The 26,148-nt window shown below is 44.7% G+C and overlaps 1 protein-coding gene across 1 annotated transcript in view; it reads left to right on the forward strand.

Annotated features, from left to right (window-relative positions):
- The window catches only part of SLC35B4 (solute carrier family 35 member B4), a 195,071-nt gene that overhangs the window by 106,806 nt on the left and 62,117 nt on the right, over positions 1-26,148 (forward strand). The window contains exon 7 of the mRNA XM_069629623.1: positions 13,354-13,463. Coding sequence (XP_069485724.1) covers positions 13,354-13,463 — 110 coding nt within the window. The remainder of the gene's footprint in view (positions 1-13,353; positions 13,464-26,148) is intronic.

Below are 26,148 nucleotides of genomic sequence, written 5' to 3' on the forward strand. Positions count from 1 at the left end.
TCCCTTGTGCCTCTCTTTGTATCTTGTTGAGATGAATCCTTATAGCAGGGTCTGAGTGCAAGAAATGCAGAATCCTAACGATGCAATGAGGGCAACCAAAAGATAGAAATTTGTGCCAGAGTTTAGACCTTTTAACAGAATTGAAAGCCTGGCAAAGGTCTATAAAAGCCAGATAAATCGGGCTTTTTCAAATGCAAGCTTGTTGTTTAAGAAGGGAGAGTACAAAGTTGTTCAAGGAAGTTTACATGCTTGGACGAAAAACCTGACAAACAAATCTGCTATACATTCTTTCTACATCCACTTGTTTAGATTATCCAGTATGGTAATGGAGAAGATTTGACTGGTACTGCCTGGGAGAGCAATCAGTCCATAGTTTTTGGGAGCTCTGTTGCCCTTCTTAAAGATGAGAATAATAATTGATATTTTCCAAGATCGAGGAATGGAACCAGTGGTAAGAATGGCCAAAAATAGGCCCATAGAACTTTAGACCATAAGTTCGGATTGCTTTTAAGTACAGTCGTTGATATTCCATCCAGTCATGCAGTTCGAGAGGCCTTAGCCTTCTATATACAAAGAGTAATTCAATCTGCACAGAAAATAATCGGTTGATTATGCAAATTTGTAAAAGAAAACGCCTGGCAATAGCCATAAGGTCATACAAATATATCTGTGAAGTATACCTTCCAAGCCTCCTTGAGTTCATTTGGGCTTGGGCCTGAGAACAGACTTACTTGTTAACTAAGTGCCAAAAGGTTTTCAGTTTGGAAGGGTTGAGTGCTAAACATGCTCTGTGCATCTCTCTGATATAATAGTGTTATGGGTTTTTATCCAGTATTATAATAGGATTTTAGCACTCTTTTGGAATATGGATGGTGTTTAACTGGAGATGCCTCAAGTTAGTTTTTAGTTTTTCTTACAGGCTACTTGCGCATCGAAACAATGGGCATGGGTCACAGCGACAAAAAGGTCCTCCAGTTTCCTTTGGGAAAGAGCAAAAAAGTGCTACACGGTAAACAAAAAAAGCAGTGCCTCATGAGGGCATCATGAGGAAAGTTAATTTGTCAATAAACTTTAGGATATTGTGAGAGGTTCAAGAGATGCAATATATATTTTATTGGGGGTTATTAAGCTCAGGATTCGCATAAACAAAATAAGAACTCTGTCTTTGCCAATTGAGTTTGAGCTTAGAATGAATGAAAGAACTATCACTATTGCTAGTAGGAATAACTTGAAATACTGCACAGTTAGAAAATAGATTTTTGGAGAAAAACATATAATCAATTATAGACTAACAGTTCCCCCTTGACCAAGTAGGATGCCCTGCAATTTTGCTACCTAATTGACCGTTTGCAACATGGAAAACTCAAAGGCACATATCCTTTCCGCTTGGATTCTCTGGCGTAAGGGCCACATGAGCTGTTAACCTCAGAAGCACGGTCCACATTAAAGTCACCTGCCAGTGTGATTTTGCCTGTGAAAGACGTAAACCAGGTATCGAGAATCCCAGCAAGAGTTGCTAGAAACATAGACTCAAAGATACAAGCAAGATCTATAACTGAATTTTGCTAAAGAAAACCCACAGTGTAATTCTGATTTGTTATAGATGACTGTTCTCCAAAATGGATCTGCTCTGGCAGAACTGAACACCACACATCTGTTATGGGGCGAGGTGAAAAGGTTGACTATATGTTATGCTTATTGAGGCAAAACGCAGAATAATTAATCTATGCAAGGCCCCTTGCCAGATGAACGGATGATTGGGGAAGGGGCTTTTCTTGTGAAAGGAACCCATGCTCAACCCAGATGCTCTGGACAAATATCCCATCGCGGATCTCCTCTTTCTCAGCAAAGTGATTCTGAAGAAAGTTGCCATCCAGTTGCACAAAAGTATCACTTGGCACAATCTGGACAACAAATCCGAATTCTGGCCATGATAATAGACCGCCCCAGTCAAATTATCAACAACACTTTACAAAACTTGGTCAAAGGCCCCCTCTGCTTTCTTGTACTCTTCGATCTCTCTGCCTCCTGCGATAGCATTGACCATGAAGCCCCCCTTCCCCGTAAATTCTCCTCAAAGATATGGTCTTGGATGGACTAGTCTTGTAGTGGTTCACCTCATACCTCTCCAACAGAGGCCAGCTCGTCCAAATGGGACCCAGCAGATCTCAGGACCACCCGATAGCCTGTATATTTACACAAAGCTCAATATACCGCACTATACACAGATGTGCAGATGGCCACTTTTATCTAAAGACCAATTGCATCAACTACATCCTTCGAATAAACCACCTTCCTGACAGGCACTTACCTGAAGCACATCCCGACAAAGACCAGACTAATTCTTCTAGAAAATGCCACCCATCATGCCCAAGATTAGAAGTGGCAGACTGACACGAAGCTCAACAGAATTATGCCTCCATTCTCTCCCAGGGCAAAATCGCTTGGCTTTACCATTGATTGTGACCAATTACTAACATTGCCAAGGAGACCCAAACGGCATGGTACCAGCTTGTGCCTCTCCACAAAGTCAAGCCTTTCATCCCCTCCCTGAGCTATAGAATAGTTGTCCAAGCCACTGTCCTCTCCCACCTGGTCAGGCATTGCGCTATTAGCAGGAGTTGCAGATGCCACCTTGGCTTCACTGAAAGCATGCCTCATCTCAGGAATAAGAAAATTGGACCATATACCCCACACTGAATACAAAGGTGCCCTTCAGGCATGCATTATGCTGAAGACTAGCCATACCTTAAAAGCTGGTTCAAACAAAACACCACTATACCTGGCTGAGAAAACTCACCATCTCAGTGGCCAACACACCACTAGAAGACACAACGTTGCCAGACTAAAAACAAAGAACTGCAATAAGGCCAAACACATTGGAAAGGGGACTTTTCCTGCTCTGCACCCTGTCTCTGAAACAAGTTGCAAAGTCGGCTCAGACTGCCCCTCTTCCTACGCTTCAGGAAGGAGCTGCAGACCCTACTCTTCAAACAACATCTTGCCATTTGCGGAGACAACCCTACATCTCCCACGATTGACCCCAAATCATCTCCCCATACCCATTCCAGCCACTTATGCATCTGCCACGCCTTGCCTGTAACTTCTAGTTGTGACTTCTATGTACAGTCCTCTGTTGCTTCCAAGCTAGGTTTGCAGTTTATGAATCCCTTCTATGCGTTCCACAATGCCCCACTGCAAAACTGAGGCAAGGCACTAAAGGTATTTTTATCCACAGATGGGAGATGATCAATTACTGTGGACTGCGGTGTCCGAAGGATAGCATGACAAATCAAGTACAAACATACAGAACATTTAGTAACTTTTAATGCAGATACAAGAGAAACTGGAAAGCAATCCGCTGATATAAGAGATCAGAAATGGTCTTTGACTTGTTGCATATTTGTTTATTTTGTGTTATGGAAAATTGTCTTTAACACATTGTTACAGAAAGCAGCAATAAAGACAATCATTAAAACATTACAAAATTAATCTCATGATACACCAATTAAAACTTCACAATTGATACTTCATGAAATGATCTTAAAGAGATTCTCAATTGCATTCTACATGCCTATTCAACATAGAAAGACAAACTTAATCATATTAATAGGAAGGATGGCTCAATTTTTCAGTTCAAGTGAATAAAAGAAAATCTATCGATGCAGTTACAGTTGATGTAACCCTACAAGCCTAACACTCATTCCACATATCTTCTCCAGATGTGTTTGGTTGGTTATACTCAAACTTTATAAAGTGCTGTGTGCCTTTCCCAGCCAGTGCCGGACAGATTAGCAGCAAGCGTTTCACATTTTCAACTGATTCCTGACGGAGACAGTATCTACAAATTAGGGATTATGTCGGACACTGGCCATATCTTTTTCATTATTTACTTAGTTTGATAGAGATTCCAACACAACTTTAGGAAAGACATTGTAGCTTGATGGCTTGGATAAATAGATCGATATGGGGCAAGCGTGCCTAGTTTTTTGTGATCCAAGGCCAGATGGGCTAGGGATTTATAACCATGCATTGATTTAATGTATTGGTCCAATCACTTTGATACAACAGTTGTTTCACCCTTCAGGGTTTGTAATACAGTCTTCAATGGTTGTTTCATTCTCCCTAAATAAAGTCTCATAGTAATCAATTCTTTTAGAAATTGTATTCTCCTCACTAGCTATTCTTGCCTGATCGACATAAAGGGACTTTGGTACAGGGTTTACAAGATTCCTTTATATATTTGTCTCCAATTGGCTCTACTTGATAGAGAATTAATGTCCAACTCATACAAAATCGCAGACAGCGGTACCGATGTCTGAATATTCAGGACTCGCTACCAGAAGCTGCCCACCAACGTCAGTAAGATCTCCAGTACCCAAAAGAAGTGGATTTCGATTCCGTGTAAGATCTCTGGGCTGACCTTGCCCTCCGTCGGTATGAGGGAGAACCGGCCAAACCTGGTATCTACCATGGTTATCTCATTTGCTAGGGCAGTTACTCGAGCACACAGCCGCTGTCTTATTTGTGATTTATGGGGCTTGGAAGTGATCAGGAATCCCAGATAAACGAAACTATTGACTTTCTATTTTGGTCTAACCAGTTAAAAGTGGACAACTGCTTCTTTAAAGTGCAATGCATAACTTTTGCTTTAGATAGATTCATTTTAAGGGAGTGGTTGGTAGCAAAATCATTAAAAGCAGGTAAGACATTTAATCCAATCTTAGAGCACTTTTATGAAAGGCAACTGCATAGGTTATCTAATTTAGGATAGGCAAGGGCTACTGGTTCCATGTAGTAATGTCCCCTCAAAAATATCGCCAGCCAAAATCATGGCAGAAAAATAGCCTTATTTTGTGGGGACATTATTAGATGGAACATGCAGGGGATACCCCTGCAACCCTCTTCCCCCCCCCCATAAGGAGCGCAGGGCACACCCCGCAGCCCCCATCTCTATATATGGTCACCTATATAATGTTGGCTTGACCGTTTCCCGGTGACATTATATACAGCGACCCTATATATAGGGATATTATTTCCCGATACCGGGCTACTGGCATAAGGGATTCTCCTATGTCTGACATAAATAGATTGAACGGACAGGGGGCAAGCACGTACCCCTGACTCCCCTGGATGTTAACATTTCTTCAGAAAAGCTCCCTTCTGCATTTAACCTAACTTGAACTACTGTAATTTCATGAAGTCCAATAATAAGTCACAGAAGACCTACCGGAAGGCCCTATTCTTGCTGTTTTGCCCACAGCAAGTCTGTCTACTGCATCAAATACAGCAGATACATCGATGGTAACAACAAAGACAGATTTGTATTTCTGAGACCATGCTAACGTCTGGACACATTTCAACACAACTACATTTAGGGTGGTGTTCATGTTCTTACGAAAACCAACCTGCCATTTTTCTACAAGACTGTTCAGCCCATGACTCTAGATGACCAAGAATCATGGTGGCAAAAACTTTGCTGTCTGTGTGCTATGTTGATATTGGTAATGTTTTGGGTCGCACCGTGGGCCCTTTTTGTATATCAGTATGATATGTGCAACCCACCATGAATCAGGAAATTGGTTATTTGATCAAATCTTCTCAAATAAAATAACCGACCACTCCCTTATAGCACCTTTAAATTGTTAGTTCATTTATTAGGGCTCGGAGTTCTTGGAAGAGCTTATCTTGACAAGAACTTCCTCAATGATCTCTTGGTTTATTGGAATATTGTGAGGTGGTACAGAATTTCAGGTAATTGGGATTACGACCTTATCCAGAGCATTCACTGAGAATACAGTAGTGAGATACCCAGTCTGCTTCAGATACTAAAGTAGTTTGCATTTCAGACTGGCTTCTCACATCGTTGTTAATCGGCCTCTAAAATGCTGCAGAGTTTTTATTTCTCAATATCAAAACCATATTCATTGGATCTTGTTGATACAGCAATGCTCTGTGGCCCCTCATCAGATTTATATAATGGGATTTCACTTTTATTTTTTAATTTCGACCAGAGTAATTGACAGAGCTGAGTCTTTGCTTCTTTTAAAATATTTAGTTTGCTTCCTCATGTCCCATTTTCTGTTAAACTCTCATCAAAGATGTGAATATGTTTAGGGTTTGGGCCTTTTTTCATAGAAGCTTTCCCCAATATAGAATCAAGAAGATCATTTATAAAAGGTTCACATTGTCGAATGAGAATGTATCAATTTTCCATTGGTGTGTGGTCAGAATCAAACACCTTGATATTGCTTCATTGACTCAACCAATATTTTTAGGGTTCAAAGAAACATTTTTCTAGAAGAATCGGCCAACAGATCTCTGCGTTCATCCAACCCAACATTTTTGACCCCAAGATCTAATTCTGCAAGCAGCATACAATGATTTCTTAGATTAGTCAATGTTACATCCAAGCAATTATTGTGTGCGAGTGAGGCGGAGATAGAATCTCGAGGGCCAAGAAGACTGAGTATGGATGGGGTGGTAGATGGATTTTAGGAGAGTCAGATGAGAGACCGGGAGTCCGAAGAGGAGAGCAGAGCAGTAGAAGAAGCGGTAAAAAATAAAGGAGGCGATTAAGAGTTTAGAAGCATGGAAGGTGGGTGAGGAGTGGATCTTGCAGATTTTATTACGCCACGTGTTCTTATGTGGAATATCTCCCTCAACTAAACCATTTATTATTCTAAGCCCCAAGCCTTGAAGCGCACACACTCATTTAGCTCCATTTCCCAGCCCCTTTGAGTGGGCCAGCTTTTGTATGACAGTTGTTACTGAGTCAGTGTATACAATAGGCATTGAAGTCACTAAACATTATTGGCGATCCACCTCTACATTTTATCTACCAGCCATTAATCAAACAAACCAGTTCATTCAGTATTTTGTCCAAATCCATAATCCCCTTATGCCAGAGCAGGATTTAATCTGAGTAAGCAGGTCACATTTTCCTTTTTGAGCTGCTTGAAAGTGGGTGGGACACTTAACAATTGAACGACGGTTTTACAGTTAGCCAAACATCTTGTAAACAAACAATGTGATATTTCTGAAGTCCTTGTCTAATAACATAGTGTCCCCTCGTGTTGCAACTTGGAGAAAGCATTAAAAATAGGCTACGATTGGTTACCTTTCCGAGACTGGAAAAAGGCTCCATTTAACGAGGACCAGTTATAGGTAGGGACAACATTCTCAGTCTTATTTGTTGTAACCAGGGCCCCTCTTCTCGTATGATCTGTACGATCTGTTGATACTAGGATCTCACTCGGATGCAGGGCAGACTATTGTTTTGGTTGTTTCCCCACCTGAACACCATGATCCATCAAAGCCTAATTGTCTAAATAAACGGCATTTTCTCAGTATAATGTCCACAATCACTTGGGAGTTAATGAGCATGATAACTTGATCAGTGCAATGCAGATCAATAAAGTCAACTCTACTCATGTCCACAGAGTAGTGGGCCTGTAGGTTAGGGATTTCATTCATGAGCCGCATTGTTAGATCTATTCAATATAATTGTGCAGTTCTCATTGGGATCCCCCAATCTTTATTGCCAACCGGTTGGTCCTTTTCTCTGTGAAATTCTGGCTCGGCGGAAGAGTCCCAATCATGGGTACTTTCCGGGCCTTCAGAGTTTCGTAAGACACTCTGAGATGGCTGCGGAGTCGGTCTTAACTGATCTCCAAGAAGGTAGGTTCGACCCTCAGAATTTACCAAGACATCTCGAAAATAAACTGTATGCTTAGTGGTGGATGGGCACTGACTTACTCTAGTGCCTAATGCAGATGAGGTGTTTCCTTGTTCAGCCAGTCCCAATTGTGATGACTTAACTAAGCAAAAAGCAGAGTTACTATTGGTCTACACTTCTGACTGGCCCAATGCAGATGTTCTCTTGCACTTCACCACTTGTCACCCCGCCAGGTTCTTGATACTGGCTTACACGTTGTAATCTGGTATCGCCATCTTGAGGTTTGAGGATCGGCAGTTTTCATTGTTGTCCTAGTTAATGTTGGTACTTCGGTCAACATTTCGGCTTCTACCATCGTGTCCCCTCGATGTGGGCTTTTTGTGGGTTGAAAGCACCTCTCCTATGTTTTTTTATTTTTTGAGGCTAACGAGTGCTGGTTCACCAAATGCCGTAAAAACCTGTGCAATGACTTCCTCAAAGCCTTTCCCCTTTTTTTTGTTTTTAGATTTTATCGCACGGGCTATATTGGGTACATTTCCAGCTCTGGTTTTCCCTCTAGATCTTTTGGGCCGTTGTTCAGATGAGCACTCCGGGTCCAAACAGATGATATCCTCCTCCGTTGGATTATTATGAACTCCTCTTGTCTCCTTAATAGTCTGAGATTGACCAGAATTCAATTCCTGTTTTATCCAGAGTTCTTTTTGCTCAGAGGTCAACGGATCCCTGAACCCCCTCCGACTCGACCCATCATGCTTAATTCCTCCTTTCTCCCTTGATGGCCAAATCTGGGGTAATAAATAGTGTGTTCTTCAACATCCTCCGCCAATTGGGCTACTTACAAATCATTTTCTGCAATACTCCTTCGCATTTGAGATTTGTTGGCGCCTCTGTGTTGATGCAGGGTTGCTTGTTCATAGAGATTCACCTTGTGACGAGGGGGGGGGGGCGTGAATCCTGTCCCAGAAACTCCTTTAGCTTGTTCTGCACCCCCACGTGTTCATATTTGAACAGTGATTCCATTAAAGTCGATTGAATACAAGACTCAGTTTTCAACCTTTCATAGAGGGAGACCAAGGCACACACAACCAGGACTATTTCTGTCTATAAGCATTCATGTCCTTCTATTTTAGGCACACACATTTTTGTGTCCACTCTTTTAATAGAGTGTAAAGTCTTCTCGGGGGGGGGGAGGGGGTTCTGGGGCTTGGGGGGAGGGGGGGGAGGGTTGAAGCATAAGAGCTCATTGTTGAATCCGAGTCATGTTGATATATTCATCAATATGGGGGTGTTATCCATGGAGTTTCTCTCAGACCAGGAGCTCTGGTAGTACTCAGTAGGAATTTGCCAGACAGTCGACTACTCCTAGGAGAGCTACAGCTGTTGTATGTAATAACGGAAGTGAAGAGCCCTCTGTGTTGTATACACTTGTAGGTTTAAAAAATGACATCATCTTGGAAATGTTGTTGTTCCCTTCTTTTGTGGGAATAATTGCATTAATCAAAGTAGTTGTTTGTCTTTTCCTGGCTCCCCGTGCACTGATAATCAGAGTGTCTGAAGTTCCCTTCCCTGGTGAAAGAGCGAGCGGTAGGTCAGTCGCCATGTTAATAAGACTTGTTGGCATTTGAGCTTTTCTGTGTGTTTTGGGCATCTTTGCATTCTGCGCAAATCGTACATGCAGGCACTCCGTGTTTAAGGCAGTGACTATGATTGTGGTAACTTTGCACAGCAGCGTCGCCTAATACACACTCCAAGTGGGTTGGGGGAGAGCTCTGCTCTCTGTTAGATAAATGGATATTGTTCAGGTGCATGGTGCATACACCCGAGAACTGAGTTTAGAGCTGCCTTAAAATAGTGTGGTTATCAAGTTAAGGTGTTAGATGCCTCCGTAACAGTTCCCTTCAAAGCGGACAAGGGTTCAACACAAAACTGATCCACACCGTGGCTATGGTTTAAAAATCGCAGGAATGTCAATACCAGGCCAGGAGTATCGGATGACTCTTAAGTACCCCCATAGCTATTGAAATCCTGGGATAGCTGTCTGGTGTTCTACTGTTGTAAAAATGTTGTGGAATCACGTGTGGCAGGAACTGGAGAAAGGCAAGACATTGCATAGATGACATGACACGAGACACTTTAAGAGCACATACATTTGAAGTTAGTACCAGAATATGCAATTTGATATGTTCGGATTATGACGAAGATATGAGGTAAGATTGAAGAAGAGAGTACCCTGTAACAGCCCCTGAGAGTCTCGCAGGGTCTGTTACATCTGAGTAAAATGCATTCTGCTCCATGTAGTATACGAAGGGTCATGTAAATGGAAACTGATCAGCTTCATTCATGTACTACCCTGCCCAAATTAGGAAGTCGGATTACTGTTTTTAAATGGTGAAAGATTGGACAGTCTGAAAATGGTTTTCTCTAATGCTGAACTAACGGGCCAGGGTTCCAACCTGCAACATTGTTATGAATGGAGAATTCCGTGGAGCTGACTGACGAGAGGGATTTACAGAGGAGACGCTGACTGTTCGTTGGTGAGGCATTGTGTGGCCTTGGCAAACCCTCTCGGGCCCAGATCACTTTCCTGAATCGCCAAACTGAGGTCTGAGGGTCCAACCAACCCCACGTGGTAGTCCCTCCGACTGCCTGCTCAGTCCCATCAATGATGCTCCTAAACCTTGATCTTGGACGCCTCAATTGTCCAACTGTTGACTCACCAGTGTGGTGGGAAAAGAAGGGAGCACCTGACGTGCAGTCTATTGAATGCACGCCAGATCGGCAGACCCATGCTGCCTTGTTCTATGGAACGTTGTTAAAGTCCAGCAACACTTGTCCGGCCAAACCCGCCTGAGGTGATTCAGGAAGCACAATTACTTCAGGGTGCACAGGCTTGAACGAACTGGCATTTGGGAAGAGTATGTAGTTAACAGAACTGTCTACTAAGTCAAGTAAGGTGCGATGCGTCAGCCCTTAAAATATCAAAAACAAATGGAAAGTGCCCACCACTGATCTTGTTATTGCCTTGCAAACTGTACCCCTTCAGGCTGCAGCAGTATACTCATCTCCTGCTTACTTTACCAGCAGTTCCCCTCTTTGGTGGAGTCATACCATCTCTCCCAAAAGTCCCCTCACTGGACCCAAATCTCTGAAAGGTGCTATGGGATATGTAGTTCTGAAAATCTGCTGAAAGTGACTGCGAACTCATCATTAATGGAATCTGTATATATCTCTTATAGTTAAATTCTGATTTTTTTTTAAAAAAAAGAAATGAGCAAAGGTTTTAAGCCATTATGCAATGTATGTTTCTGATTCAGTCACTTTGCCTTCCAGAAGGGCTCCTTGGCAAGCCATGTAATGCTCCCAAGTGGAAGCACGCAGCATGCACGCCCTGTTTTTTATTTCTGATGTACCAAAGGAGGTGGGTGGTATAGCCATTATTGGAAACAGCTACCCCTCTCATAGAAGTACAGCACCAAATCCTATCCCTGCTGTCATCTAGGGCACAGGTCTGCAACCGTTAGCTCTACAAATGTTTTAGACTACGACTCCCATTAGCCCCCCCAACCAGCATGATCAATGATGAGGGATCATGGGAGTCTTATTCCACAACCTATGTTGCAGACAAAATAAGACGAGAGAGGTGTTAAACAAGTATTCTGTTATGTGTTTGTGGGTACCTAGACACATGTTTACAAACCTTGGAATTGCGACAAACTTGCAGTATCTGAACATATGAGCAGGGGCGTAGGAGACACATAAAATCTGGGGGGGGGGGGGCAGGGGACACCTCGGGAACTTTGCATGGTAAGATGACGCGATCCATCAGGCCAGGCAGGGCCAGCAGCCATACAGTCCATGGTGTGCGCCCTGCTGTGTGCTGCCCGACTGCTATATGGGTTGGTACGTGCGTCTCCATCCCATTACATAGCAACCGGTACAGGAAGTTGTCTCGTTCTCCTCCTGCCTGTAGAAGTCGCGATTCCCTATGCAAAGTTTTGGCGAACAGTGCCTGCTCCCTGACGGCAGATGGAGCGGGTAAAATATGGCCCTGTGTGTTGCTTGCGTGTAAATGGGCTGGTAACTAACGCCACATAATGGTTGCCATTGCTTCTTCCCAAGGGTGTCAAAGTACTGTCAAAGTGGTTGTGTTTGCTTAAAAAGAAACAAGTGGTTTTAATGAGCCTGTATGTTCCACATGTGCAGTGTTGCCATGGCAACTGGGAGCACTGGGATTCTGCAACAAGAGGAGCCTGCGTATGACAGCATGACCAGGGCAATCCAACAGCATTGGACCAGAGAGCATGGCACAGTAAAGAGTAGGTTGAGCTACCCACCACCCTTGAATGGTGCATGTAAAGTGAGAGGCAGCTGCAGTGGGTCGGGGAAGAAAACGAGAGTCATTTGGGTTAAACGCAGGCAGTGTAAAATGGCTTGAGGGGGAATGGTGTCGGTAGCAGCGCTTAGATCATATGATATTTTATTTATATCGTGCTTGTACACAGGTGTTTCAGAGTGCGACCAGGCAAAGGGAGGTGAACAAGGGAGAAACAAAAACAACAATCTTACTAGGCCCAGTGACATTGAGAACGTGCAAGTGCATGGGGAAGGGAAAAAGGGGGAAGTGCATGGAAGGGGGGAGACATAGGAAAGTGCGGAGCATAGAGAGCAGAATAAATAATAATTCAAATAAAGGTGATCAAGTGGTAGTGCAGCTGGTAAGTGGCAAAGTGCTTTGGTGTATCTGATAAGTGCAGAAGAGGAGTGGGGGGGGCGACTGTATGGGTACAGATACAGGCCCCAGTGCAAGGGATGGCCCGGAGGCAGTGCAGGAGGGTGGCAGGGTGAGCAGGTACCTGTGCCCAAAGGACAGAGGGTAGCCAAGTGCACAGTACCGAGAGAGAAAGCAGATCAGCAGGGGAGAAGATCGGCAAAGGCAGAGGTGAAGAGGAAGGTTCTTGAGGAGCTTCCGGAAACGAAGATGGTTCTCCTCAAGTTTCATGTGATATGCACCTGGGTATTTGATTGCTACACCGGGTGCACATGGTTTTAGCTGGGTTTAGGCTTTATTGCAGATGGGTGTATTTGTCAGACCGTGTGCAGTAGATGCTGCACCAGTCATGTTGGCAGTACCTCACCATTTGTAGCTGCAGTTTGCATATGGTACAGCTTCATTTATCCATTTGAGTTTGTCCCTGGGCATATGGATGTAGCTTACTGTATGAGACTGTAGATTGCATGGAATAAACGTATATCTATTGTCTTTGTCAATGCTTGTTTTTATTTGCTTCAGTTGGCAATTTCAGTAATGATGGCATTTCTTTGCAGGCTGCTTCATCATACTAATGTTTGCAACTGATTTTATATATCATTATGGAACCTATTTCTGTTATTGCATTGCTCTGTTTGGTTGCCTTTCTCCACTTCAGGGCAGACATGTTTTTCAGTACTCCTGAATTAGTCTAGAGCATATACCTTCTCAGGACAATGAGATGCAACCAGAAACTATGCAACAGAGATGCCTCTTTAAGCAGCAGAGTTGTTGCCTTGTGTCTTGGATAAACCTGACATTAAAATATGTGCCCTTCTCAGGCATGCTGCTAGTTTGACTTGTGAATTTGTATTTATGCCCAACATATGCTGCTGTTTCTGTTAAACCATTGCCTTTTTCTTCGCAGGAATAGGTGCGTTGACATTTGCTCTCTTGATGTCTGCCCGAATGGGAATTTTCCAGGAGACCATTTACAAACAGTTTGGAAAACACTCCCGGGAGGCCTTGTTTTACAATGTAAGGTAAACCACGTAAATGATGATCCGACTAATCTAATGTGAACAGTAAAATCTTACCGTCTCATTGGAAGGGGCTTAAGATTAGGGCCTGTTATTTTAATGGAGAGAACCTAGGGCAAGTAGAGTGGCAGTCAACCATTGTTGTCGCCCCTACCTGATGACATGCTGTTTAGATAAATCTTGTACCAATTGTCTACTCGGTCATGGCAAGTCTGTGCTTCATTTAACTTTGTGAGAGAAGAGCTAATGCAATTCCCTGTCTTCAAATGTTAATCATGCTCGTTTTTGTCAAGTCTGAATACCTTTCCATCGTACTCTTCCCTCTTTCCCAATCTGGTGTAGAGCTAGCATTAGCCGGCCAGGTCCCCAACCAAGTTCTGATTGTGAAGCAGGGTGATCAAGGCTTGACAGTACTTGATTCTCCACAAAGGGAATATTTGATTGCATCCATGCTTAGAATGTTGATAGACTGACTCATTTTGTTAGGCGAGCGATTTACTATTTTACACCTTTTGACAATACGTCAAAGATAAGTTTCCTTTAGTGACTTTCTATGCTGCACAGACCTTACACTGTACAAACTGGTTATTTGTCAATTATACACAATATTGGACACGATCTAAAAATAAATGCCACCTGTCATCTGACAAAATGTACTGAAACATTTTCAAATACCTATAAGTCTTCACCTCTGGAAGTGGTATTTTAAACATACTGCAGTCCATGGACATCTTTCACTTCTCGGTCCATGCTTTTGTATGGTTTTATTTTTGTGTTCTTATTTGAAATAAGGTTGAACAGTTGTCCGCCTGTGTCCATGCTCGGTTTTTACAAAATAAGTCTGCCTGTTGTGGTTGCTTGACCAGCCTTTCTGTGAGATCTGTATTTAGTTTCTGCTACTGTCTGACATTGAGACTGAGCCCACGTTTAAATAGTAACGCTAAGTCGCTGGTTTCAGATGGAGTAGTCGCAAGTTCTAAATCAACTAGAATCCTGCAGCTGAAACGAGCCAAGAGCCACCTTTATGAGAGATGTTGGAATAGGTGGCTCTTACATTATGCACTCTATACAGTATGAAATCTTTGTGCTGTGCAGTTCCAACTCCTGCTTTTTGTTATCACCCTACTTTAATTATCTCTTTTCTATTTGCATATTTGCAAAATAGTGGGGACACAATTGCCTGGTAGTGTGGGCCATCAAATGTATCCTTTTAAACTTGTTAAAAGCTTTGCTTACCAATTGGTCTGGCCTCACTCCAGTACATCACCTTCAAGGTTCAATTTGTTCTGTTTTATTTTGCTTACCAGTGAGAATTAAAAACAATTAAGTGATTCCCATTTTTTGACATTTTTAACCCAAGGCCACCCCAGAGAGATTTTCTAGCATGATGTATGGTTTCATTTTGCAGGCCAAAGCTTTTTTTTTTCTTTTCTTTGCTCACTTTTCAGTGTGCTTTGGACATTGCATTGTGAGCACAACCACAATTGGTCCATAGTGGTCATTAGTTAGTTTCCTATTGTTAAGAGGGCCTGGAAAGTCCCAAATTACACAGTGCTTCTGGAGCCAGATCAAACTGGACTCAATAATGGAAATAGACAAAGTGCAAGGCATAACCCAATTTTATCATCCGAATAAAACAAGGACACCAGAAACGCATAACATTCTTGGCGCTCTCACCCGTTACAAAACTATTGTTTATATTCAACATTTGTCATAACTGACATCATACTGTAATCGTTGTTACCAAAAACCTATGGGGTACGGTAATTGGCTAATAGTGATTACATATAGATTCTATAGGGGTTAGATTTGTAATTGCATAACGCTCATCTGATGGCTCCTCCTGAGACCACCTCTAAATTGATAAAGGTAGAAAAAACATAATCTCTGCAATATGTAATTGACTAGCGCCTTACTTCATGGGTGGTGTAACATTGGGGGTTTTCCTTGGTTTACTTCGTACTAACCAACCTTGGACAACTGACAGGTCATCAAGACATGAGTCAGACAGGAGTAGGCATAGAGGGGTCCTACAACTGATTTCCTTTCAATTAAAGAAGATGCCATCCCTCATTTCTAGGCCATGAGCCAGGGGTGATCTTTGTGGATTTGTGGGGCGTCTCGTGTCTGGGGGTACGTGTAAGGAGCAAGGTAGGTGTTCCTCTGTGTTTGTTGCTAATGAATAGACCGTGTTCTTGAATTATGGGTCACTTGTGATGGGACCGTGTTTTTAATTATTTCAACCTTATTTATTAGGATTTTAGCTAATATTGATGCAGCGTTGTTTTCTCTTGCCACTGGGGACATTCTTGAGTTATTCTTCATGAAGTTTATTTGGATCATAGTTGTCCTGCACCTGGCTTACAAAGCTTGGTTGTACTCTTATAATACTTTAATTGATCTGGGAGAAACCTTCTTGCGTCTTGGAAATTGGTATCTCATGCTCTCATTGCAACATTCTAACCCTCCCTTAATTTGCGGTAACCTTGCCTGTATTTGCCAGTTCCTGCCTGACGTCTGCATGGACCTGTATTTCTCTGATTTCAGTGTTTTGTGTTCTCGTGAAACCATGAGGCCTTTCTTTCAATTAGAAGCATGTTTTGGCTTCCATTTTGGATAAGATGACTGCCCATTACTGTTGTGTTTCTAGGTTAGTGAGCTAAACTTGCGTGTCATACATATTGCATTCAGTTTATATATTGCTTATCTTAGTGTACTTCATGTCTTATGAATGCTATGTTAATATTCTTCATGTAAAAGTGCATATATTACCTAGTGTGTGCGTTCTCCATGTTCAGTGCACGTTTGCTTCATGTTGAGTGCATGCATATGTATTGTTGCAACGTTATTTTTGTTACTCTTGCCATCTTTAGCTTTTATTGTGTCCATCTCCTGCTGTACCTGCCTGGGATAAGGGCGGTATGGTTGTCTTAGTGGGTAACGTTTCTCACCTGTGCAATATTGGGCCGGGAGAGGGCCAGAAACTATGGATGACGTATTCATGTGCCTCCCAACCTCTCCTCTCTGGTAGATTCCCCAACCACACTCCTCCTCTCTTCCAGATAAGGCTCTTTGGGTGTCCAGATCTTAAGTCACCCACCTCAAGCAGCCGATAGGTCTAACATGCTGGTCAACACTCCAGGTCATATAGCGGCATTCCCCATTGGAATAACAATATACCCAGTGCTCAGTACTATTCCGTGGGTCCTGAGGACAAATACATTTTGATCCTCGAAGAGCGATGGGGCATTCCATTGCTTGGACACAGGGAAGGTAATCTGTTTTTGTATTCTCTTGTACGTGAGTGTCCAGGTCTATTACTATTTTCATTCCTACTGCCTTTTTGGCAGTCTTTTTGCATTGGCTTATTGCAATTCTTAGAACACAAAAGGCAAATAGTACTAGTACTAAAACGGCCATCAGTACTTTGAATGCATTTGCCAACCAGGAGGGAATCCATGAGATGTGGTAATTACACCAGTAATATCGACTTCCACCATTCTTGGGTGTATTTCTGTTAACGAGGCGATAGGCCTCTGTGAGCATTCCATTCTCCTCCTCGTGGGAGGGTGGTTATGTGCAGATAGGCGGCCCAATTTATGTGCATTTTGTGCCACTCCATGGCCGTTACCAGATCGAGAACGTACATGTTCTGCAGGGTCAGGAGTCTTATTGCCCTCTTCTCTTATGGCATTACAGCCTTTTACTGGTGTTTGTCTGGAGCGCTTGTGCTCTGCACCCCATCATCCCTTCTACCCAACCTTCTGATGCAAATACCAGTCGGTGTAACTAAGGTCTTTGCCAGAAGCCAGGTAGCTTTTTTTTTTCTGCAGCATTTATGCACTGTAATAATTTACGGTCCGTTATTTTAACCTCTCCTCTATTCGGAGCTTCTAATGTGTATTGCATCAACTTATATTTTCTTCCAGGATCATCCATAGTAGCCTTTTTGTTTTATGTTGCTTTCCTCATAAGGGAATGTCTTTTTGATCATCCATAGCAGGTGGCCCATCTTCCTTGGAATTCCCCCTAGTGCTAAGTGCATTAGGCAGTGTGCTCGTTGTGCAGATATTTCTGTGTCCACGAATGTCCTAGAAGCATTCATGGCGTAGGTTTTGAGGGAAACGCACAACAGCTCTCATCAGATGTTTATTTTCCTACTTTGCTCAGGTGCTGGTCCCGCAAATTATTAGTTGCATGAGCATAATCCTTAATATATTTGCTCATGTGCCTAGTGTCATCCTGCACACTTCTCTTTAGTCTCCTCATCTGTGTGTTTACTATAGGGAATTCGGCTGATGCAGTTTCATTTATCATGGTTACAGTACTTCTGCTCATGTTTACTGGTCTAGCAGTGGTATAAATGATCATTTCTCTTGCTGCAATCAAAATTATTATATAAAGACTAGAACATGTGTAAAACATTGCTATAATCATTATTGCTAGGGTATCTAATTTCTGGAAATTTCTACAGGTAAATTCTCTTCCAGGTGCTAAAAGAAAAGATCGTTAATCATTTCACATATGCATTATTGTATCCTTAAAACGTGCTCACAAGAAAAACACGGTCAATATTGAAAGAAAATGAGTTTACAAAGCTATATAAGCCTTTCTTTGCAATAGTAATATGATGATGCAAATGTTCCAGGCTCCTAAAAAGAGACAAGTGGTTATAAAAAAGGACTAGACCAAGGAAAGTAAAATTGCTAAAGGGAGCATCATTATTTTTCTTTTACTGTAGAAGTATCAGGTATTAGGTGACCATTGTTGAAACAATGTCAGACTGACTTGTCTGTATTTATAGATAAAAAAACTATGCGTCTTTTATCCTTCTTGCTGCTGATTGGCATTCATTCGTGACCTTGTATGGACTCTTCTTTCATCTTCAATTTCGTGCTCAATGTTAAGACGGATTTCTGAACTCTGTCCTGGTGGCGCAGAAGTTCAGAAGGCCAACCTAATTACTTGGAACAGGGTAACCTCTGGACGAGCCAGACCAATCAAGGTAGCGATCGCGGCGGTCAAGACTAGGTCTCAAGAGGGGTGAGGGTGACTGAAAGCCCGCAATGAGCACACAAAGCAAGAGCGCTTACAAACTACTCCAAACAGTTGTTATATCAAAAATAGATACACATTTATTTTAAGGCCTTTAAAATAATGACCGTAGCGAGAAAATCACAATATCACAATACTAAGCCAACACATACCATATCAACACAATATATATACAAATACGACAGTCTTAAGCATTAGAGGCACGAAATGTGTAGTCCACCTGCAAGGGAAGGAAAACAGGCAGTGCGATAATGCTTTAGACTCAGTTCGCCTTTAGAGGCACCTAACTAGATGGAAGTCCGAGCCCTGCGAAGAGTGGAGCCTTGTGCTCAAAGTACCTGCACACGCTGGTGCCAACGGGCAAAAAGGAGAAGCTCTTCGGAGGAAGTCAGGCAGTTCGGGTTAGTGCACAACAGAAGAAGAACAGGTTCCGCGACTCAAGCGCAGCCTCCACAGCGAGCAGAAGCAGAGCGCGAGTACGGACAAAAGGGTGCTGTTTTTACACAGCGGGGAAAAGCAATGGGCTACTGCAGGAGGGCGACCAGATCCTAGCTATACTACTCAACGGTCCCCGATGCAAGTAGACCCAGGCTTCTCCACGTTCGTTTCAGCAGCTGGCAGGTTCAGAAGAGTCGGGAAATGCCTCGTCGTCGTGTAGAGCAAAAAGACGTCCCAATCGAAGAAACCTGCACAGTTTTGTCACCACAGCAGGGCAACGGAGCAGCCGTGTGTATCCGAGCCAAATGTACACTCCTCCCTTCAGACTTGGGAACGCCAAGTGTACGAAGCGTGGGAGAGTGACAAGGACTCGAAATACAACACAACCTGGCGGCGGTTACAGAGCAGGACTCCCTTGTAAGCTGGTCAGTCAACTGGATGGCCCAGAGACACTTCCGAAGGCTTACTTGGCAGGAGATGATGAAGTCGCCGGGAATAGCTGTTCCTGCTATTCCAAAGGTCGAAGCACCAGTACAGGCCTTCTGGTTCGATCAAAGGAGGAAAGGGTTTCACAGGACGACAGCAGTGCAAAGGAGGATTCCTTCAGCGGGTCACCAGCGATTCCTCGGTCCAGCCTCGTGGTTGCAGGATACTTGGCTCCTGTATTCCTTCGTTCGTGAGAACTCAGGAGATCGACATGGTAGTGGTGTTTCCAGCCCCCTCTTATCCACGGTTCCCTTTGCGCCAAAACGGAGGGGAGCCAATGGGAGATCCGCTCATCAACACACATACCATACGTGGACCAATCACGGACCACGGTGGTCCCAGGCATTCACACCACCCTAGACTCTCTGGCACCCAGGATGTGTATTGGGACCAGACATCCCAGCCCACACCCTGGAGGCACACAAACGACATGTAGAAGCCCGCGAAAGCAACCACGTTTCGCGGGAAAGTACATGCCCAAATAAGGAAGGCCCCGGGTCGCTCGACCTGGGGAAGGTGAAGGGAGCAAGACGGTCAGTGGACAGGACAAAGGAGCCTCGTGGTCTGGCCATTTTGGGAGCCAGGCCACCATTTTGGGTTCAGTGCGAAAAACGCGCTCAGAACGCCAAAAGGAGCTCAAAATACACAAATCGATCGCTGCCACCATTCCAGTCCCTGAATGACTTGCACCGATCAAAATACCATCCTAAAAGAGTATATAGGGCCTGTAGAAGGCTAGAGACCCAAGAGAGCTGTAACTTATCTTACAGTGCCCTCTTGTGTCATGTTGCACTAAAGCCGCAACATGATAAAAGAAACTACGGGAAACAGCGTTCCCCGGTACTGGCTGTCTTAAGGGCATGTCAGTTTCCCCGTAAGAAAGAGTGAAAGCCCAGAGGAGTGCGGCAGAAGGCTGCACTTCTCTGGCAAAGTCAAGAACAAGGTTAAAAACAACAGCAAAAAGTTTAGGGGTTGCCACATGGAAGGAAAATTCCCTACAATTACGAAATCTTTCCTAACACTCGCCCCTCCCAGACTATGGACAGGGGGAACTAATCCACCCCTGGATGAGTCTCTTGTTCAGGTCGGTTAAACATTCTGGACAACCCATCAGCATTGCTATGTTGGACACCTGGCCTATGCTCAATAGTGAAGTCGAAGCCTTGTACTTATGGACCACCTAAGCAACTTTGGATTCTCCCCCTTCGTGTTCATTAGCCACTTTAACGGCTTATGGTCAGTTTGCACAGTGAAGTGGGTCCCATAGAGGTAGGGCCTCAGCTTCCTTAGGGCCCACACAACAGAGAAACATTCTTTCTCTACCGTGGACCATCTGAGCTCTCTGTCCTTAAGCTGGCGACTAATAAAACCGATAGGGTGTTCCTTACCCTTCTCATCTACTTGTGATAGTACAGCTCCTATCCCAGTGTCAGAGGCGTCCGTCTGCACGATAAAAGGTCTTTGATAATCAGGGGCCCTGAGGACAGGGGCCTGGCACAAGGAGTCTTTTAAGCCATTGAAGGCCTTCTCACACTCGTCGGTCCAAGTTACCTTCTTGGGTTTCTTCGGAGTTGTGAGGGCAGTCAGAGGAGCAGCTATGGTGCCATAGTCTGCCACAAAATTGCGGTAATACCCTGTGAGTCCTAAGAAGGCTCTCACTTGGGTTTGCGTAGTGGGGGTAGGCCAGTCTTGTACTGCTTGTACTTTACTGGGTAGAGGCTGTATCCTCCCTCCACCTACTTCATGTCCAAGGTAAACCACTGAGCCTTGTCCAATCTGGCATTTACTAGCCTTTATGGTCAAGTGGGCTTTCTGAAGAGCCTGGAGCACAATCCCGAGGTGTTTCACATGGTCTTCCCAGGTGGCACTGAAAACTGCTATATCGTCCAGATATGCAAGACAGAATTCGTCCAACCCATTCAACACATGATTCACAAGCCTCTGGAAAGTGGCAGGTGCATTCTTCATCCCGAACGGCATTACCCGGAATTGGTAAAGGCCGTCTGGAGTAGAAAATGCTGTCTTCTCCTTGGCATGTTCTGCTAAAGCTATTTGCCAATAGCCAGCAGTGAGGTCAAACGTGCTGAGGTACTTGGAGGCACCCAAAGTATCCACCAGCTCATCTGTTCGAGGCAAGGGGTGTGCATCTGTCTTGGTGACAGCATTCAGAGCCCTGTAATCCACGCAGAACCTCAATTCAGAAGTGCCTGCCTTTGGAACCAACACCACAGGGCTGGACCAAGGACTACTAGAGGGTTCAATCGCCCCAAGATCTAACATCTTGTTGACCTCGGTCTTAATATAAGACCGTACTTTGTCTGACATCCTGTATCCCCTACTTTTGGTAGGTACACTGTCTCCTGTGTCAATGTTATGTTTGCACCAAGGTGTCAAACCAGGGGACTGTGAAAACAGGGGGGAAAACTGCCTAAGCAAACTTTTCACCTCAGCCTGCTGATCAGAAGTCAGGTGAGGGGCCACTCGGACACCCTCAAAGGAGCTATCTGAAGGACCGCTTTGGAACAGGTCGGGGAGAGGTTCAGACTCCTCTTCCTCAACGTCTGACGCCAGTAGCAGTGCTGCGATTTCGACTCTTGGGACGAAAGCCTTCAGCCTATTCACGTGAAACACTTTTGGAGCCTGTCCAGGCCTTCCAAGGTCCACTAAATAGTTGACCTCACCCAGGGGCTCCACCACTGTGTAAGGGCCTGACCATTTGTCCTGTAAAGCTCGAGGCCTTATGGGATTCATGATCAGGACTTGCTGACCAGGTGTAAAGTTGATGAGGGAAGCTTTCTGGTCGTACCAATGTTTCACCAGCGCTTGCCCTGCCTTCAATTTATCACTAGCCAAGCCCATCAGAAGTACCATCCGTTTTCTGAGCCCTAGCACATAATCAACTACATTGGTAGTAACAGGGGGAGTGGGCATCTCCCATCCCTCTTTGACGATGGCTAAGGGTCCCCGTACGGGATGACCGAACAGAAGTTCGAAGGGGCTGAAGCCAACACCCTCCTGTGGTACCTCTCGGTAGGCAAACAGTAAGCATGGTAAAAGAAGATCCCATTTTCTTCTCTGGGGCTCCTCCAGAGCCCCAATCATGCTCTTTAACGTTCTGTTGAAACGTTCCACCAGACCATTGGTCTGGGGGTGGTATGCAGAAGAGAACTTGTAGGTGACCCCACATTCTTTCCACATAGCCTGCATATACTTCGACATAAAGTTGCTGCCACGATCTGACGCAACTTCTTTAGGGAAGCCAACCCTAGTAAATATGCCGAGTAAAGCTTTTGCAACTGACTTGGCAGTTAGTCTTCAATGGGATGGCCTCAGGATACCTGGTTGCATGGTCGACCAGCACCAGGATAAACCTTTTGCCCGAGGATGTTTGCGGGTCAAGGGGACCAACGATGTCGATCCCTACCCTTTCAAATGGTACCCCCACAACTGGGAGCGGTACCAACGGAGCTTGGATTGTCGCGCCAACCTTACCAGACAACTGGCAGGAGGCACAACTCCTGCAGTGACTTTCTACTTGCACCCCTATCTTGGGCCAGTAGAAGTGCATGGATAACCTTTGCTTGGTACTCTTCATACCAAGGTGACCAGCAAGGGGAACTTCATGCGCCAACTGCAGGAGGAAGGGCCTAACAGCAAGGGGAACCACCAACCTCCTATGGTCTCCTTCTGTAGACTCTGTGGGCTCACTATACAGGAGTCCACCTTCCCAATAAATCCTATGCTTCCCAGGAGGTTCACCCTCAAGCTGGGAGCAGGCCTGTCTCCTTAGGCCTTCCAGAGATGGGCACTCACGTTGGCCTTTACTGAATTCGTCCCCATCAGGACCTCCTTCAACTAACAAGTCTTTTAGTTCAGGATGATCGTTGGGGTCGAATACTTCAGGCATCGCCACCTCCTCGTCATGCCCGGGCGATTGACCAACTTCCTCCACCGCAGTGGTAGGCGAGCTCGGGGGAATATTCTCTTTCCCTCGTCTTGACTTGTCGACTCCTTTCGCCTTGGGTTTCCCCTTCGGCTGGGGCGGCGTATTGGACTTGGCCAATGCTGCCCGTGCTTGAGACCGTGTGTAGGGTCTTTCGGCAGTGTCTCCTACGAGCCCTAAAGCTCTGAGATCATTACCCAACAAGACCTTTCCCGGGACGTTTCTCTGAATGCTCACTGGAATCCTGACTGCTGTACCATTTAAAGTAAGATTTACAGGTATTACTGGAAACATACGGAGGGGGCCGTCAGCCAACTTAGTGGGCATCAGAGTAGCTCTGGCAACTTCCTCTGAGTCTACCAAGGTAGAATCCACTACAGTGCGACTGCACCCACTATCCCTAAGAGCTGGAGTATCCACTCCATTGATCAGCACACTGTCTTTAAAGTAGTGCTTGGTATTATCCGGAATCCTAGCATAAGCCTCTGCGACTTTAGGCTCCCAGGAACCCAGGGACACTAAAACTACCTCAGCCTCTATTCCGCTGGGAAATGAGTCTGAGGAGAAGGATGCTCCTGTAATCTCTTCTTCCTCGTAGGAGGAGAAGGCCAGATTAGCGGAGTGGACCCCCAAAGGTCTAACCTTACACCGGGGATCCCCCTTCACATGGTCAGTTGCTCCACAAGAAAAACAAGCCCCAGTGGGTCTGTTTCCGTAGGGAGGCTTATTGTAACCAGAGTTCTGTTTCGGAGGCTGACCTCCACTACCCTGTGAGTTCTCTTGTGTCTTACCCTTGTTTTTCTTTTTGTGGCCCTTATGGGAGGAAGATTTAGCAGATTCCCCACCCTCCATATCTTTGGACTTTTTCCCTTCCTCCTGCTTACCAGGATGAGTTTTGTCCTTATGGGACACTCGATGTGACACCCATAAGTCTGCTGCAATGGCCAGCTTCTTGGGATCTATCTCCTTCGAATCGGCCAAATGCTGCTTAAGCTCCGGGGAAGAAGAAGCAAAAATGTGTTCCAGCATGACAAGATTTATCATGCCTTCGAAGGTAGAAACCTTATAACCTTCGACCCAGCCAGTTAAGTTTTTCAAGGATTCAGCGACATAAGATACCCAAGTACCACCTTCCTTTTTCTTATACTCTCAAACGCTTTAAATATTGGGCCGGAGTCTTCCCAAACTTTAAAATGAGAGTTTGCTTTAACATTGCGAAATCAGCTCGCTCAGCCTTCGACATTTCCATAATGGCACTACAGCCAGAATGGGGCAGTCTACTGAGCAACCACGCAATCTTATCAGCATTGTCAACTTCTTGAACCTCGCATGCATACTCAAACGCATTCAGCCAGTCCATAATGTCATTCCTTTCTTCATACACACTGAGCAGATCTTTCGGAAACCGTGGATGAGAGGAAGCCCCAGACCCATGTCCAGGACCCTTGGACCCATTTGCAACCTGAAGCTTGGCCAGTTCCAACTGGTGATCCCTGTCTTTTTGTTTTTCTGCCTGTTCGATTTTTAGTTTGGCTATGCTGAATTCAAGCTCCTGCTGCCTAAACCGCAGCTCTTGCTTCTTGAATTCAAGCATAGCCTCCCCATCAGCACTGGCAGAGGAAACATTAGACATCTCGTCCTCCCTGTCCTCGTGGTCGCGATGGATCAGTGCAGCGGCAGAACCGTCGGTTCTACCAGTGAGAGCAGCCCCACCACCTTCTGCACTGTCCTCAGAAGTTATAGCGTCAAGCTGCGCGTCTTGCCACGCCACGATTCTTTGGATCATTTCCAATTTAGTGCCTTGAGGAAACACCTCTCTCCGCACACATCTTCTTCAATGTTTCTGATTTGGAAGCATTTAAAGTTAACAAGGTATTTGTTTCCATACTGTTTGATAGGACTATGGCCTTTTGAAAGTTATACTACAACAATGCACTACGTGTCCTGGTTGGAATAACCTGAAATGCCCTAGTTCGTGCGCAACACTGGATACCTTCAGTCGTATCCCACCGCTGTACACCAATTTGTTAAGACGGATTTCTGAACTCTGTCCTGGTGGCGCAGAAGTTCAGAAGGCCAACCTAATTACTTGGAACAGGGTAACCTCTGGACGAGCCAGACCAATCAAGGTAGCGATCGCGGCGGTCAAGACTAGGTCTCAAGAGGGGTGAGGGTGACTGAAAGCCCGCAATGAGCACACAAAGCAAGAGCGCTTACAAACTACTCCAAACAGTTGTTATATCAAAAATAGATACACATTTATTTTAAGGCCTTTAAAATAATGACCGTAGCGAGAAAATCACAATATCACAATACTAAGCCAACACATACCATATCAACGCAATATATATACAAATACGACAGTCTTAAGCATTAGAGGCACGAAATGTGTAGTCCACCTGCAAGGGAAGGAAAACAGGCAGTGCGATAATGCTTTAGACTCATTTCGCCTTCAGAGGCACCTAACTAGATGGAAGTCCGAGCCCTGCGAAGAGTGGAGCCTTGTGCTCAAAGTACCTGCACACGCTGGTGCCAACAGGCAAAAAGGAGAAGCTCTTCGGAGGAAGTCAGGCAGTTCGGGTTAGTGCACAACAGAAGAACAGGTTCCGCGACTCAAGTGCAGCCTCCACAGCGAGCAGAAGCAGAGCGCGAGTACGGACAAAAGGGTGCTGTTTTTACACAGCGGGAAAAGCAATGGGCTACTGCAGGAGGGCGACCAGATCCTAGCTATACTACTCACCGGTCCCCGATGCAAGCAGAC

Source organism: Ambystoma mexicanum, chromosome 12 (assembly GCF_040938575.1).
Source record: "Ambystoma mexicanum isolate Mex_15411 chromosome 12, UKY_AmexF1_1, whole genome shotgun sequence".
Lineage (NCBI taxonomy): Eukaryota > Metazoa > Chordata > Amphibia > Caudata > Ambystomatidae > Ambystoma > Ambystoma mexicanum.